The 17,083-nt window shown below is 39.9% G+C and overlaps 1 protein-coding gene across 1 annotated transcript in view; it reads right to left on the bottom strand.

The window, feature by feature from the left end:
* Nucleotides 1–2,081: 2,081 nt before the first annotated feature.
* The window catches only part of LOC149434795 (uncharacterized), a 24,564-nt gene continuing 9,562 nt past the window's right edge, over nt 2,082–17,083 (bottom strand). Inside the window, exons 6-17 of the mRNA XM_089663360.1 lie at nt 16,714–17,083; nt 16,023–16,100; nt 14,462–14,971; nt 13,348–13,425; nt 11,755–12,327; nt 11,002–11,079; nt 9,335–10,513; nt 8,241–8,318; nt 6,138–7,175; nt 5,038–5,115; nt 3,010–3,972; nt 2,082–2,207 (exon numbers count right to left, since the gene is read on the bottom strand). The exon at nt 16,714–17,083 is cut by the window's right edge and continues 56 nt beyond it. Of these exons, the coding sequence (XP_089519486.1) occupies nt 3,246–3,972; nt 5,038–5,115; nt 6,138–7,175; nt 8,241–8,318; nt 9,335–10,513; nt 11,002–11,079; nt 11,755–12,327; nt 13,348–13,425; nt 14,462–14,971; nt 16,023–16,100; nt 16,714–17,083 (4,787 nt within the window). The 3' untranslated portion in view covers nt 2,082–2,207; nt 3,010–3,245. The remainder of the gene's footprint in view (nt 2,208–3,009; nt 3,973–5,037; nt 5,116–6,137; nt 7,176–8,240; nt 8,319–9,334; nt 10,514–11,001; nt 11,080–11,754; nt 12,328–13,347; nt 13,426–14,461; nt 14,972–16,022; nt 16,101–16,713) is intronic.

Below are 17,083 nucleotides of genomic sequence, written 5' to 3'. Positions count from 1 at the left end.
AAGAAGAAGGAGAAGAAGAAGAAGAAGAAGAAGGATAAGAAAGGATAAGAAAGAAGAAGATAAGGAAGAAAGAAGAAGAAGAAGAAGAAGAAGAAGAAGAAGGAAAGAAAGAAAGGAAAAGAAGAAGAAGAAGAAAGAAGAAGAAGAAGAAGAAGAAGAAAGAAAAGAAGAAGGAAAGAAAAAAGAAGAAGAAGAAGAAGAAAGAAGAAAGAAGAAAGAAAAAGAAGAAAGAAAGAAAAAGAAGAAAGAAAGAAAAAGAAGAAAGAAAGAAAAAGAAAGAAGAGAAAGAAGAAAGAAAGAAAAAGAAGAAAGGAAGAAGAAGAAGAAGAAGGAAAGAAAGAAAGAAGAAGAAAGAAAGAAAAAGAAGAAGTAGAAGAAGAAGGAAAGAAAGAAAAAGAAGAAGAAGAAGAAGGAAAGAAAGAAGAAGAAGAAGAAGAAGAAGAAGGAAAGAAAGAAGAAGAAGAAGAAGAAGAAGAAGAAGAAGAAGAAAGAAGAAGAAAGAAAGAAAAAAGAAGAAAGAAAGAAAGAAAGAAAAAGAAAGAAAAGAAAAAGAAAAAAAGAAAGAAAGAAAGAAAGAAAGAAAGAAAGAAGAAAGAAAAAGAAAACGAAGAAGGAAAAAGAGGGGAAGGAAAAGGTAAAATAGGGAAAAGAAAAGGAGGGGAAGGAAGAGGGTAAGGGGAAGGAAGAAGAGGGGAAGGAAAAGGAGGGGAAGGAAAAAGGAAGAAGAGAAAAAAAGGGAAGAAGACGGGAAGGAAAAAGGAAAAAGGAGGGGAAGGAAAAAAAAAGGGAAGAAGAGGGGAAGGAAAAGGTAAGAAGAGGGGAAGGGAAAAGGTAAGAAGACGGGAAGGAAAAAGGAAAAAGGAGGGGAAGGAAAAAAAAGGGGAAGAAGAGGGGAAGGAAAAGGTAAGAAGAGGGGAAGGAAAAGGTAAGAAGAGGGAAGGAAAAGGTAAGAAGACGGGAAGGAAAAAGGGTAAGAAGACGGGAAGGAAAAAGGAAAAAGGAGGGGAAGGAAAAAAAAGGTAAGAAGAGGGAAGGAAAAGGTAAGAAGAGGGGAAGGAAAAGGTAAGAAGACGGGAAGGAAAAAGGTAAGAAGACGGGAAGGAAAAAGGTAAGAAGACGGGAAGGAAGAAGAGGGGAAGGAAAGAGAAGAAGAAAAAGAAGAAAAAGAAGAAGAGGGGAAGGAAAAAAAAGGGAAGAAGAGGGGAAGGGAAAAAAGGGAAGAAGAGAGGAAGGAAAAAAAGGGAAGAAGAGGGGAAGGAAAAAAAGGGAAGAAGGAAAAGAAAGAAAGAGAGGGGAAGGAAAAGAAAGAAAAAGAGGGAAGGAAGAGGAAGAAGAGGGAGGAGTAATAAGAGGAGAGAGGAGGAGGAGAGTGGAGGGGGAGGAAGAAGGAGAGGATGAGGAGGAGAGTGGAGGGGGAGGGAAGAAGGAGAGGATGAGGAGGGGATGGAGGGAGGAAAAAGAAGGAGAGGATGAAGAGGGATGGAGGGAGGGAAGAAGGAGAGGATAAAGAGGGGATGGAGGGAGGAAGAAGGAGAGGATAAAGAGGGGATGGAGGGAGGAGGAAAAAGGAGAGGATAAAGAGGGGATGGAGGGAGGAGGAAGAAGGAGAGGATGAAGAGGGGATGGAGGGAGGAAGAAGGAGAGGATGAAGAGGGGATGGAGGGAGGAAGAAGAAGGAGAGGATGAAGAGGGGATGGAGGGAGGAAGAAGAAGGAGAGGATGAAGAGGGGATGGAGGGAGGAAGAGGGGATGGAGGGAGGAAGGAAGAAGAAGGAGAGGATGAAGAGGGGATGGAGGGAGGAAGAAGAAGGAGAGGATGGAGGGAGGAAGAAGAAGCAGAGGATGAAGAGGGGATGGAGGGAGGAAGAAGAAGGAGAGGATGAAGAGGGGATGGAGGGAGGAAGAAGAAGGAGAGGATGAAGAGGGGAAAGAGTAGCAGGGGAGTAGGAGAGTGGAGGGGGAGGAGAAGGAAGAGGAAAGTATGGGGGGGGGGGGGGAAGAAAAAGAAGGAAAGGATGAGGGGGGGAAGATGAGGAAGAAGGAGTGGGGCACTCATCCTCATCCCTCTGCCCCACTCCTCCTCCCCTCTTCTGTCCCTCCGCCATTCACTAAGTGAATTCTCTACTTACGCCTTCCGTTTTTCTGCAGAACACGGAACGCCAATCTTGTTGATGATCTTGTGGGCGAGCACTCGGTGCTTGATGTTCCTAAAGACAAACAAAGAAAGAAAAAAGGTATATGAGACGTCAGTTCTACCTATAAATTATACAGTAACGGCTTCCAAACATTTCTGCTCACTATGGGGACTTGTAAGAAGCGTCACATGCCAACTTTGTGAGGAATTATACAGAAAAATTAAAGGCATATTTCATGGTTTTCAGTTTATTTTACATTTTATATGTTTTTTTGTCCGATATTTCATGATATTTGTTATAACTTGTTATGAAAGGGGAACTTATCCTTTAAAAATTTGAGATTTACACACAGGCTGTTTTCAGCAAAGAAGGCAATGCCAGCCTGGAAATAATATAAAAAGGGATGTAGAGCTCCATCTGCTGGTGGGGTTTGAGAATTCATTTCTGTGGAATATTCTGTAATTATCCTAAGTAAATACATATATATATATATATATATATATATATATATATATATATATATATATATATATATATATATATATATATATATATATATATATATATATATATATATATATATATATGTGTATTTTTTTAATAACTTTATGAATGTAAAATCCCACTAACCATCTAGGCCCCCCATATAGGAACAAACCAGTAATGTTGTACAAAATCTATCTCAGAACTAATCAGGATATCAGAGGGGACTCTGCTCACTGATCACTTCTATGGATTTATTTCCATAATTCGAGTTTTCTAGTTTAAGTAGCGTGAAAGTCAGAGGGGCATGAAAAAGGTCCCCCAATGATTTCAGGTCTCTAATATTCTATGTGTCCTTAAAATCTATTTACAGGGAAGGATGTGTACTTACCTCATCTTCTCGGGGTCTCTGATGTATATAAGCTTTGCCATCAGTTGATCCCTCTCTATTCTCTCTGCCCTCGCTCTCTTCTCTCGGTGTTTCTTTCTATTGTCTTCCACTTCTTCCTCCAGTGTCATTTCCTTCTCTTTACTGAAGGTGTTTGTTCTCTCCTCCTTTTCCATCGTCATTTCCTTTTCCTTCTCCGGTTTCTTTTCTTCAATTTCCTTTTTGATCGCCATTTCCTTTTATTCAATTTTCTTTTCCATCGTCATTTCCTTTTCTTTCTCCGGTTTCTTTTCTTCAATTTCCTTTTCCATCGCCATTTCCTTTTCCTTCTCCGGTTTCTTTTCTTCAATTTCCTTTTCCATCGCCATTTCCTTTTCCTTCTCCGGTTTCTTTTCTTCAATTTCCTTTTCCATCGCCATTTTCTTTTCTTCAATTTCCTTTTCCATCGTCATTTCCTTTTCCTTCTCCGGCTTCTTTTCTTCAATTTCCGTTTCCATCGCCATTTCCTTTTCCTTCTCTGGTTTCTTTTCTTCAATTTCCTTTTCCATCGCCATTTCCTTTTCTTCAATTTCCTTTTCCATCGTCATTTCCTTTTCCTTCTCCAGCTTCTTTTCTTCAATTTCCTTTTTGATCGTCATTTCCTTTTCTTTCTCCGGTTTCTTTTCTTCAATTTCCTTTTCCATCGTCATTTCCTTTTCCTTCTCCGGTTTCTTTTCTTCAATTTCCTTTTCCATCGCCATTTCCTTTTCCTTCTCCGGCTTCTTTTCTTCAATTTTCTTTTTCTCCTTTTCCTCTGTCACCTTCTGCCGGGTTCCTTTCTCCAAATCCCGCTGGAGGACACTTACTTCTTCAGTCTTCCGGCTTCCAGATGTTTTGTCCTGATGTAATGAATTCAGAGAGCATTTGAGTAGGCTTTCTTTCCGGTCTCCTTCCTTCTCTTCCCGCACCAATCCTCTGGAAGGAATCCTGTAAGAGAAATTGTCATGTTAGATATTTGGTTTTGCCAAAAAAAAAAAAAAAAAAAACGGAATTAAACTGAACTAAACCAGAGAAAATATGAGCTTCATATCTGACTGAAATGATGTCCATTCATTCATGTCTCCCTATTTCCCTGACCCTTCCCCTCCTTAAGTGCATATCTACCCAAAACTTTGTATGCTTTGAATAGAGTAGGTAAGGGTTAGAACCCCTCTACGGTTATTTTCTTTGCTATTACGGAGATTTCCTATTACTTCCCATCTTGGTGATGCTACAGGAAGTGACAGCAAATCTCTCCAAAGTGAGGAGGATTCCCATGTTGGACAGATGTCACCAAAACATTGTCCCCACTGGAAGATTTTCCCACACTTCTTGCTGTCAGAGACAACTCTAAAATGTAGGATTTCCCCTTCCTTTGTGTCTCAGGGACAATGGTCACCAGGACATATGGAGGGATGAATCCCCCAACTGGGGACAGAGGCGGCTAGAAATACTTGGCAGGGGGTCTAACACTTTCCCACTCTACCCCAAACTGACAAAGAGTTTTGCCTTCACTTCTACTTTTAAATGGAAGGTTATATCTAGTGACGGGGTCTCTGGAACATTATCATCTGAAAGAGGAAAATTCACCACTAAGGAGTTCATTATAACAGAGCGGACAATGCGATCCAATCTCCGTTATACGATGTAGTGCTACACATACTGCAACCCGCATTTTACAGCTCATTTATAAAATGTGTGCCGGTGTGTAGCCTGCGCTAGTTCGTGGTGTTCCCACAGCACAGAGAGATCCATGATTGGAGGAGAGCCGGTCACCTGACTTTCACAGATCACCATACCATCTTTTTCCTTTCCTCCCACAAACTCCATTTATTTTCATGGTTCTCCGCCAACTCTCAGACCCCCGAAGCCGGTGGAGCGCAATGCACATCGTTGGGCTCCATTCACGTTCCATGCTTTGTTATTCTTAAAGGGGCAATATCTCTGCTTTTTACATCCCCCCCCGAAAAATCCCAATATAAATAAGTCCACTAAGGGAATTCCCATTCTTACCTTTTCCGCTCTTTTGTAGAACACGGAGAGGGAACTTTGCGTATGACCTTGTGAACGCAGACACGCTGCATGATTCTCCTAAAGACAAAGAAAGAAAAAAGTGTATTAGACGTCGGTTCTACCTATAAATTATACAGTAACGGCTTCCAAACACTTCTGCTCACTATGGGGACTTGTAAGAAGCGTCACATGACAACTTTGTGAGGAATTATACAGAAAAATGGAAGGCATATTTCACGGTTTTCAGTTTATTTTACATTTTATATGGTTATTTGTCCGATATTTCGTGATATTTGTTATAACATGTTATGAAAGGGGAACTTATCCTCTAAAAATTTGAGCTTTACACACAGGCTGTTTTCAGCAATAAAGGCAATGCTAGCCTGGAAAAAATATAAAAAAGGGATGCAAAGCTCCATCTGCTGGTGGGATTTGAGAATACAACATATTTCTGTGGAATATTCCGTTATTATCCTAAGTAAATACATTTCCATATACGGTATATTATATACTGTATATGGAAATGTATTTACTTAGGATAATAACGGAATATTCCACAGAAATATGCTGTATTCTCAAATCCCACCAGCAGATGGAGCTTTGCATCCCTTTTTATATTTTTTCCAGGCTAGCATTGCCTTCTTTGCTGAAAACAGCCTGTTTATATAAAAAAATATATACTGTATATTTTTTTTAAATAACTTTATCAATGTAAAATCCCACTAACCATCTAGGCATAAGCTACCCAAAGCCCCCCATATAGGAACAAACCAGTAATATTGTTCAAAATCTATCTCATAACTAATCAGGATATCAGATGAAACTCTGCTCACTGATCACTTGTATGGATGTATTTCCATAATTCCAGTTGTCTAGTCTAAGTAATATGAAAGTCAGAGGGGCATGAAAAGGAAAAAGCCCCCCAATGATTTCAGGTCTCTATACCTGGGGGGGGGGGGGGGCTATAAAACACCTAGAAGAACTAGTTATATTTTCCTACTGAAGTGTAATCCTCCATGAAGGCAATGTGACGGCTTCACTGGCCATTGAAGCTTTCTATGTGTCCTTAAAATCTATTTACAGGGAAGGATTGTACTTACCTCCTCTCCTCAGGGTCATCCGTGTATTGAAGCTGTGCCATCAGTTGTTCCCTCTGTTGTCTAAGTGCCTTCACTCTCGCCTCTCGTTTTTTATTTCTTTTTTCTGCCATCATAATTTTCCTGTCTGCCACTTGTTCCTCCAGTGTCATTTCCTTCTTTTTAGTGCAGATGTTTGTGTTCTTCTTTTCCATCGTCATTTTCTTTTCCATCGTCATTTTCTTTTCCTTCTCCGGCTTCTTTTCTTCAATTTCCTTTTCCATCTTCATTTTCTTTTCCTTCTCCGGCTTCTTTTCTTCAATTTCCTTTTCCATCTTCCTTTTCTTTTCCTTCTCCGGTTTCTTTTCTTCAATTTCCTTTTCCATCTTAATTTTCTTTTCCTTCTCCGGCTTCTTTTCTTCAATTTCGTTTTCCATCTTCATTTTCTTTTCCTTCTCCGGCTTCTTTTCTTCAATTTCCTTTTCCATCTTCATTTTCTTTTCTTCAATTTTCTTTTCCATCGCCATTTCCTTTTCTTCAATTTCCTTTTCCATCATCAATTTCTTTTCCTTCTCCGGTTTCTTTTCCATCGTCAATTTCTTTTCCTTCTCCGGTTTCTTTTCCATTGTCAATTTCTTTTCCTTCTCCGGCTTCTTTTCTTCAATTTCCTTTTCCATCTTCATTTTCTTTTCTTCAATTTTCTTTTCCATCGCCATTTCCTTTTCTTCAATTTCCTTTTCCATCGTCAATTTCTTTTCCTTCTCCGGTTTCTTTTCCATCTTAATTTTCTTTTCCTTCTCCGGTTTCTTTTCTTCAATTTCCTTTTCCATCGCCATTTCCTTTTCCTTCTCCGGCTTCTTTTCTTCAATTTTCTTTTTCTCCTTTTCCTCTGTCACCTTCTGCCGGGTTCCTTTCTCCAAATCCCGTTGGAGGACACTTACTTCTTCAGTCTTCCGGCTTCCAGATGTTTTGTCCTGATGTAATGAATTCAGAGAGCATTTGAGTAGGCTTTCTTTCCGGTCTCCTTCCTTCTCTTCCCGCACCAATCCTCTGGAAGGAATCCTGTAAGAGAAATTGTCATGTTAGATATTTGGTTTTGCCAAAAAAAAAAAAAAAAAAAACGGAATTAAACTGAACTAAACCAGAGAAAATATGAGCTTCATATCTGACTGAAATGATGTCCATTCATTCATATCTCCCTATTTCCCTGACCCTTCCCCTCCTTAAGTGCATATCTACCCAAAACTTTGTATGCTTTGAATAGAGTAGGCAAGGGTTAGAACCCCTCTACGGTTATTTTCTTTGCTATTACGGAGATTTCCTATTACTTCCCATCTTGGTGATGCTACAGGAAGTGACAGCAAATCTCTCCAAAGTGAGGAGGATTCCCATCTTGGACAGATGTCACCAAAACATTGTCCCCACTGGAAGATTTTCCCACACTTCTTGCTGTCAGAGACAACTCTAAAATGTAGGATTTCCCCTTCCTTTGTGTCTCAGGGACAATGGTCACCAGGACATATGGAGGGATGAATCCCCTAACTGGGGACAGAGGCGGCTAGAAATACTTGGCAGAGGGTCTAACACTTTCCCACTCTACCCCAAACTGACAAAGAGTTTTGCCTTCACTTCTACTTTTAAATGGAAGGTTATATCTAGTGACGGGGTCTCTGGAACATTATCATCTGAAAGAGGAAAATTCACCACTAAGGAGTTCATTATAACAGAGCGGACAATGCGATCCAATCTCCGTTATACTATGTAGTGCTACACATACCGCAACCCGCATTTTACAGCTCATTTATAAAATGTGTGCCGGTGTGTAGCCTGCGCTAGTTCGTGGTGTTCCCACAGCACAGAGAGATCCATGATTGGAGGAGAGCCGGTCACCTGACTTTCACAGATCACCATACCAGCTTTTTCCTTTCCTCCCACAAACTCCATTTATTTTTATGGTTCTCCGCCAACTCTCAGACCCCCGAAGCCGGCGGAGCGCAATGCACATCGCTGGGCTCCATTCACGTTCCATGCTTTGTTATTCTTAAAGGGGCAATATCTCTGCTTTTTACATCCCCCCCCGAAAAATCCCAATATAAATAAGTCCACTAAGGGAATTCCCATTCTTACCTTTTCCGCTCTTTTGTAGAACACGGAGAGGAAACTTTGCGTATGACCTTGTGAACGCAGACACGCTGCATGATTCTCCTAAAGACAAAGAAAGAAAAAAGTGTATTAGACGTCGGTTCTACCTATAAATTATACAGTAACGGCTTCCAAACATTTCTGCTCACTATGGGGACTTGTAAGAAGCGTCACATGACAACTTTGTGAGGAATTGTACAGAAAAATGGAAGGCATATTTCATGGTTTTCAGTTTTACATTTTATATGGTTATTTGTCCGATATTTTGTGATATTTGTTATAACATGTTATAAAAGGGGAATTTATCCTCTAAAAATTTGAGCTTTACACACAGGCTGTTTTCAGCAATAAAGGCAATGCTAGCCTGGAAAAAATATAAAAAAGGGATGCAAAGCTCCATCTGCTGGTGGGATTTGAGAATACAACATATTTCTGTGGAATATTCCGTTATTATCCTAAGTAAATACATTTCCATATACGGTATATAATTATATACTGTATATGGAAATGTATTTACTTAGGATAATAACGGAATATTCCACAGAAATATGCTGTATTCTCAAATCCCACCAGCAGATGGAGCTTTGCATCCCTTTTTATATTTTTTCCAGGCTAGCATTGCCTTCTTTGCTGAAAACAGCCTGTTTATATAAAAAAAATATACTGTATATTTTTTTTAAATAACTTTATCAATGTAAAATCCCACTAACCATCTAGGCATAAGCTACCCAAAGCCCCCCATATAGGAACAAACCAGTAATATTGTTCAAAATCTATCTCATAACTAATCAGGATATCAGATGAAACTCTGCTCACTGATCACTTGTATGGATGTATTTCCATAATTCCAGTTGTCTAGTCTAAGTAATATGAAAGTCAGAGGGGCATGAAAAGGAAAAAGCCCCCCAATGATTTCAGGTCTCTATACCTGGGGGGGGGGGCTATAAAACACCTAGAAGAACTAGTTATATTTTCCTACTGAAGTGTAATCCTCCATGAAGGCAATGTGACGGCTTCACTGGCCATTGAAGCTTTCTATGTGTCCTTAAAATCTATTTACAGGGAAGGATTGTACTTACCTCCTCTCCTCAGGGTCATCCGTGTATTGAAGCTGTGCCATCAGTTGTTCCCTCTGTTGTCTAAGTGCCTTCACTCTCACCTCTCGTTTTTTCTTTCTTTTTTCTGCCATCATAATTTTCCTGTCTGCCACTTGTTCCTCCAGTGTCATTTCCTTCTTTTTAGTGCAGATGTTTGTGTTCTTCTTTTCCATCGTCATTTTCTTTTCCATCGTCATTTTCTTTTCCTTCTCCGGCTTCTTTTCTTCAATTTCCTTTTCCATCTTCCTTTTCTTTTCCTTCTCCGGTTTCTTTTCTTCAATTTCCTTTTCCATCTTAATTTTCTTTTCCTTCTCCGGCTTCTTTTCTTCAATTTCGTTTTCCATCTTCATTTTCTTTTCCTTCTCCGGCTTCTTTTCTTCAATTTCCTTTTCCATCTTCATTTTCTTTTCTTCAATTTTCTTTTCCATCGCCATTTCCTTTTCTTCAATTTCCTTTTCCATCGTCAATTTCTTTTCCTTCTCCGGTTTCTTTTCCATCGTCAATTTCTTTTCCTTCTCCGGTTTCTTTTCCATCGTCAATTTCTTTTCCTTCTCCGGCTTCTTTTCTTCAATTTCCTTTTCCATCTTCATTTTCTTTTCTTCAATTTTCTTTTCCATCGCCATTTCCTTTTCTTCAATTTCCTTTTCCATCGTCAATTTCTTTTCCTTCTCCGGTTTCTTTTCCATCGTCAATTTCTTTTCCTTCTCCGGTTTCTTTTCCATCGTCAATTTCTTTTCCTTCTCCGGCTTCTTTTCTTCAATTTTCTTTTCCATCGCCATTTCCTTTTCTTCAATTTCCTTTTCCATCGTCAATTTCTTTTCCTTCTCCGGTTTCTTTTCCATCGTCAATTTCTTTTCCTTCTCCGGTTTCTTTTCTTCAATTTCCTTTTCCATCGTCATTTCCTTTTCCTTCTCCGGTTTCTTTTCCATCGTCAATTTCTTTTCCTTCTCCGGCTTCTTTTCTTCAATTTTCTTTTTCTCCTTTTCCTCTGTCACCTTCTGCCGGGTTCCTTTCTCCAAATCCCGTTGGAGGACACTTACTTCTTCGGTCTTCCGGCTTCCAGATGTTTTGTCCCAACGGAATAAATTCAGGAAGCGCTTGAGTAGGCTTTCTTTCCGGTCTCCTTCCTTCTCTTCCCGCACCAATCCTCTGGAAGGAATCCTGTAAGAGAAACTGTCATGTTAGATATTTGGTTTTTCCAAAAAATGGAATTAAATTGAACTAAACCAGAGAAAATATGAGCTTCATATCTGACTGAAATGATGTCCATTCATTCATATTCCCCTATTTCCCAGACCCTTCCCCTCCTTAAGTGCATATCTACCCAAAACTTTGTATGCATTGAATAGAGTAGGTAAGGGTTAGAACCCCTCTACGGTTATTTTCCTCCTCTTCCCTCTCTTCCCTTCCATCCTTTTCTCCCCTTCCCCTCCTCCTCTTCCCTTCTCTCCAACTACCCCTCTTCTTCCCCCTCTCACTCTTCATCCTTCCCACCCCCCCCCATCCTCTCCCTCCCCTTCCTCTGCGCCTGCCCCCTGCTCCTACCCCTCTTCTCCCCCCCTGCTCCTACCCCTCTTCTCCTTCCTCTGCCACACTCCTCCTCCCCTCTTCTACCCCTCCACCATTCACTAAGTGAATTCTCTACTTACGTTTTCCATCTTTCTGCAGAACACGGAACGCCAATCTTGTTGATGATCTTGTGGGCGAGCACTCGGTGCTTGATGTTCCTAAAGACAAACAAAGAAAGAAAGGTATATGAGACGTCAGTTCTACCTATAAATTATACAGTAACGGCTTCCAAACATTTCTGCTCACTATGGGGACTTGTAGGAAGCGTCACATGACAACTTTGTGAGGAATTATACAGAAAAATGAAAGGCATATTTCATGGTTTTCAGGTTATTTTACATTTTATATGGTTATTTGTCCGATATAACATGATATTTGTTATAACATGTTATGAAAGGGGAACTTATCCTTTAAAAATTTGAGCTTGGAAATAATATAAAAAGGGATGTAGAGCTCCATCTGCTGGTGGGGTTTGAGAATACAACATATTTCTTTGGAATATTCTGTAATTATCATATATATATATATATATATATATATATATATATATATATGAATTTTTTTAAAATAATTTTATCAAGGTAAAATCCCACTAACCATCTAGGCCCCCCATATAGGAACAAACCAGTAATATTGTTCAAAATCTATCTCAGAACTAATCAGGATATCAGAGGGGACTCTGCTCACTGATCACTTTTATGGATTTATTTCCAGTTTTCTAGTTTAAGTAATATGAAATTCAGAGGGGCATGAAAAAGGTCCCCCAATGATTTCAGGTCTCTAGTATTCTATGTGTCCTTAAAATCTATTTACAGGGAAGGATGTGTACTTACCTCATCTTCTCGGGGTCTTTGATGTATGTAAGCTTTCCCATCAGTTGATCCCTCTCTATTCTCTCTGCCCTCGCTCTCTTCTCTCGGTGTTTCTTTCTCTTGTCTTCCACTTCTTCCTCCAGTGTCATTTCCTTCTCTTTATTGAAGGTGTTTGTTCTCTCCTCCTTTTCCATCGTCATTTCCTTTTCCTTCTCCGGTTTCTTTTCTTCAATTTCCTTTTCCATCGCCATTTCCTTTTCTTCAATTTCCTTTTCCATCGCCATTTCCTTTTCCTTCTCCGGTTTCTTTTCTTCAATTTCCTTTTCCATCGCCATTTCCTTTTCTTCAATTTCCTTTTCCATCACCATTTCCTTTTCCTTCTCCGGCTTCTTTTCTTCAATTTTCTTTTTCTCCTTTTCCTCTGTCACCTTCTGCCGGGTTCCTTTCTCCAAATCCCGTTGGAGGACACTTACTTCTTCGGTCTTCCTGCTTCCAGATGTTTTGTCCTGATGTAATGAATTCAGAGAGCATTTGAGTAGGCTTTCTTTCTGGTCTCCTTCCTTCTCTTCCCGCACCAATCCTCTGGAAGGAATCCTGTAAGAGAAATTGTCATGTTAGATATTTGGTTTTGCCAAAAAAAAAAAAAAAAAAAAAAAAAAACGGAATTAAATTGAACTAAACCAGAGAAAATATGAGCTTCATATCTGACTGAAATGATGTCCATTCATTCATATCTCCCTATTTCCCTGACCCTTCCCCTCCTTAAGTGCATATCTACCCAAAACTTTGTATGCTTTGAATAGAGTAGGTAAGGGTTAGAACCCCTCTACGGTTATTTTCTTTGCCATTAGGGAGATTTCCTATTACTTCCCATCTTGGTGATGCTACAGAAAGTGACAGCAAATCTCTCCAAAGTGAGGAGGATTCCCATCTTGGACAGATGTCACCAAAACATTGTCCCCACTGGAAGATTTTTCCCACACTTCTTGCTGTCAGAGACAACTCTAAAATGTAGGATTTCCCCTTCCTTTGTGTCTCAGGGACAAAGGTCACCAGGACATATGGAGGGATGAATCCCCCAACTGGGGACAGGCGGCTAGAAATACTTGGCAGAGGGTCTAACACTTTCCCACTCTACCCCAAACTGAAAAAGAGAAAAATTAGTGGTGAATCTGAAAGAGAAAAATTCACCACTAAGGAGTTCATTATAACAGAGCGGACAATGCGATCCAATCTCCGTTATACTATGTAGTGCTACACATACCGCAACCCGCATTTTACAGCTCATTTATAAAATGTGTGCCGGTGTGTAGCCTGCGCTAGTTCGTGGTGTTCCCACAGCACAGAGAGATCCATGATTGGAGGAGAGCCGGTCATCTGACATTCACAGATCACCATACCAGCTTTTTCCTTTCCTCCCACAAACTCCATTTATTTTTATGGTTCTCCGCCAACTCTCAGACCCCCGAAGCCGGCGGAGCGCAATGCACATCGCTGGGCTCCATTCATGTTCCATGCTTTGTTATTCTTAAAGTGGCAATATCTCTGCTTTTTAAATCCCCCCCGAAAAATCCCAAATATAAATAAGACCACTAAGGGAATTCCCATTCTTACCTTTTCCGCTCTTTTTCAGGACATGAAGAGGAAACTTTGCGTATGACCTTGTGAACGCAGACACGCTGCATGATTCTCCTAAAGACAAAGAAAGAAAAAAGTGTATGAGACGTCGGTTCTACCTATAAATTATACAGTAACGGCTTCCAAACATTTCTGCTCACTATGGGGACTTGTAAGAAGCGTCACATGACAACTTTGTGAGGAATTATACAGAAAAATGAAAGGCATCTTTCATGGTTTTCAGGTTATTTTACATTTTATATGGTTATTTGTCCGATATTTTGTGATATTTGTTATAACATATTATAAAAAGGGGAATTTATCCTCTAAAAATTTGAGCTTTACACACAGGCTGTTTTCAGCAATAAAGGCAATGCTAGCCTGGAAAAAATATAAAAAGGGATGCAAAGCTCCATCTGCTGGTGGGATTTGAGAATACAACATATTTCTGTGGAATATTCCATTATTGTCCTAAGTAAATACATTTCCATATACAGTATATTATTATATTATATTATATACTGTATATGGAAATGTATTTATTTAGGACAATAACGGAATATTCCACAGAAATATGTTGTATTCTCAAATCCCACCAGCAGATGGAGCTTTGCATCCCTTTTTATATTTTTTCCAGGCTAGCATTGCCTTCTTTGCTGAAAACAGCCTGTTTATATAAAAAAAATTATATACTGTATATTTTTTTTAAATAACTTTATCAATGTAAAATCCCACTAACCATCTAGGCATAAGCTACCCAAAGCCCCCCATATAGGAACAAACCAGTAATATTGTTCAAAATCTATCTCATAACTAATCAGGATATCAGAGGGGATTCTGCTCACTGATCACTTGTATGGATGTATTTCCATAATTCCAGTTTTCTAGTCTAAGTAATATGAAAGTCAGAGGGGCATGAAAAGGAAAAAGCCCCCCAATGATTTCAGGTCTCTATACCTGGGGGGGGGGGGGGCTATAAAACACCTAGAAGAACTAGTTATATTTTCCTACTGAAGTGTAATCCTCCATGAAGGCAATGTGACGGCTTCACTGGCCATTGAAGTATTCTATGTGTCCTTAAAATCTATTTACAGGGAAGGATTGTACTTACCTCCTCTCCTCAGGGTCATCCGTGTATAGAAGCTGTGCCATCAGTTGTTCCCTCTGTTGTCTAAGTGCCTTCACTCTCGCCTCTCGTTTTTTATTTCTTTTTTCTGCCATCATAATTTTCCTGTCTGCCACTTGTTCCTCCAGTGTCATTTCCTTCTTTTTAGTGCAGATGTTTGTGTTCTTCTTTTCCATCGTCATTTTCTTTTCCTTCTCCGGTTTCTTTTCTTCAATTTCCTTTTCCATCGTCAATTTCTTTTCCTTCTCCGGTTTCTTTTCCATCTTCATTTCCTTTTCCTTCTCCGGCTTCTTTTCTTCAATTTTCTTTTTCTCCTTTTCCTCTGTCACCTTCTGCCGGGTTCCTTTCTCCAAATCCCGTTGGAGGACATTTACTTCTTCGGTCTTCTGGCTTCCAGATGTTTTGTCCCAACGGAATAAATTCAGGAAGCGCTTGAATAGGCTTTCTTTCTGGTCTCCTTCCTTCTCTTCCCGCACCAATCCTCTGGAAGGAATCCTGTAAGAGAAATTGTCATGTTAGATATTTGGTTTTGCCAAATAATGGAATTAAATTGAACTAAACCAGAGAACATATGAGCTTCATATCTGACTAAAATGATGTCCATTCATTCATATCTCCCCATTTCCCAGACCCTTCCCCTCCTTAAATGTATATCTACCCAAAACTTTGTATGTTTTGAATAGAGTAGGTAAGGGTTAGAACCCCTCTACGATTATTTTCTTTGCTATTAGGGAGATTTCCTATTACTTCCCATCTTGGTGATGCTACAGGAAGTCACAGCAAATCTCTCCAAAGTGAGGAGGATTCCCATCTTGGACAGATGTCACCAAAACATTGTCCCCACTGGAAGATTTTCCCACACTTCTTGCTGTCAGAGACAACTCTAAAATGTAGGATTTCCCCTTTCTTGGTGTCTCAGGGACAATGGTCACCAGGACATATGGAGGGATGAATCCCCCAACTGGGGACAGAAGTGGCTAGAAATACTTGGCAGAGGGTCTAACACTTTCCCACTCTACCCTAAACTGAAAAAGAGTTTTGCCTTCACTTCTACTTTTAAATGGAAGGTGATATCTAGTGACGGGGTCTGTGGAACATCATCATCTGAAAGAGGAAAATTCACCACTAAGGAGTTCATTATAACAGAGCGGACAATGCGATCCAATCTCCGTTATACTATGTAGTGCTACACATACCGCAACCCGCATTTTACAGCTCATTTATAAAATGTGTGCCGGTGTGTAGCCTGCGCTAGTTCGTGGTGTTCCCACAGCACAGAGAGATCCATGATTGGAGGAGAGCCAGTCATCTGACTTTCACAGATCACCATACCAGCTTTTTCCTTTCCTCCCACAAACTCCATTTATTTTTATGGTTCTCTGCCAACTCTCAGACCCCCGAAGCCGGTGGAGCGCAATGCACATCGCTGGGCTCCATTCACGTTCCATGTTTTGTTATTCTTAAAGTGGCAATATCTCTGCTTTTTACATCCCCCCCCGAAAAATCCCAATATAAATAAGTCCACTAAGGGAATTCCCATTCTTACCTATTCCGCTCTTTTTCAGGACATGGAGAGGAAACTTTGTTCATGACCTTCTGAATGTACGCACGCTGCATGATTCTCCTAAAGACAAAGAAAGAAAAAAGTGTATTAGACGTCGGTTCTACCTATAAATTATACAGTAACGGCTTCCAAACATTTCTGCTCACTATGGGGACTTGTAAGAAGCGTCACATGACAACTTTGTGAGGAATTATACAGAAAAATGAAAGGCATATTTCATGGTTTTCAGGTTATTTTACATTTTATATGGTTATTTGTCCGATATTTCTGTAAAATGTATGTAAAATCCCACTAACCATCTAGGCATAAGCTACCCAAAGCCCCCCATATAGGAACAAACCAGTAATATTGTTCAAAATCTATCTCATAACTGATCAGGATATCAGAGGGGACTCTGCTCACTGATCACTTCTATGGATGTATTTCCATAATTCCAGTTTTCTAGTTTAAGTAATATAAAAGTCAGAGGGGCATGGAAAGGAAAAAGGTCCCCCAATGATTTCAGGCCTCTATACCTGGGGGAAGGGGGAGGGGGCTATAAGACACCTAGAAGAACTAATCACATTTTCCTACTGAAGTGTAATCCTCCATGAAGGCAATGTGGCGGCTTCACTGGCCATTGACGTATTCTACGTGTCCTTAAAATCTATTTACAGGGAAGGATTGTACTTACCTCCTCTCCTCAGGGTCATCTATGTATTGAAGCATTTCCATCTGTTGTTCCCTCCGTAGTCTCTCTGCCTTCACTCTCGCCTTTCGATTTTTCTTTCTCTTTTTTTCCCTTTTCATTCTATTGTCTGCCACTTGTTCCTCCAGTGTCATTTCCTTCTTTTTATTGAAGATGTTTATTCTCTTTTTCTTTTCCATCTTCATTTCCTTTTCCTTCTCCGGCTTCTTTTCTTCAATTTTCTCTTTCTCCTTTTCCTCTGTCACCTTCTGCCGGGTTACTTTCTCCAAATCCTGCTGGAGGACATTTACTTCTTCGGTCTTCTGGCTTCCATATGTTATGTCCCAATGGAAAAAATTCAGGAAGCGTTTGAGTA

Source organism: Staurois parvus, unplaced genomic scaffold (assembly GCF_062004578.1).
Source record: "Staurois parvus isolate SC_StPar_1 unplaced genomic scaffold, SC_StPar_1.0 ptg001673l, whole genome shotgun sequence".
Lineage (NCBI taxonomy): Eukaryota > Metazoa > Chordata > Amphibia > Anura > Ranidae > Staurois > Staurois parvus.
This window is presented reverse-complemented; position numbering and strand designations above follow the sequence as displayed.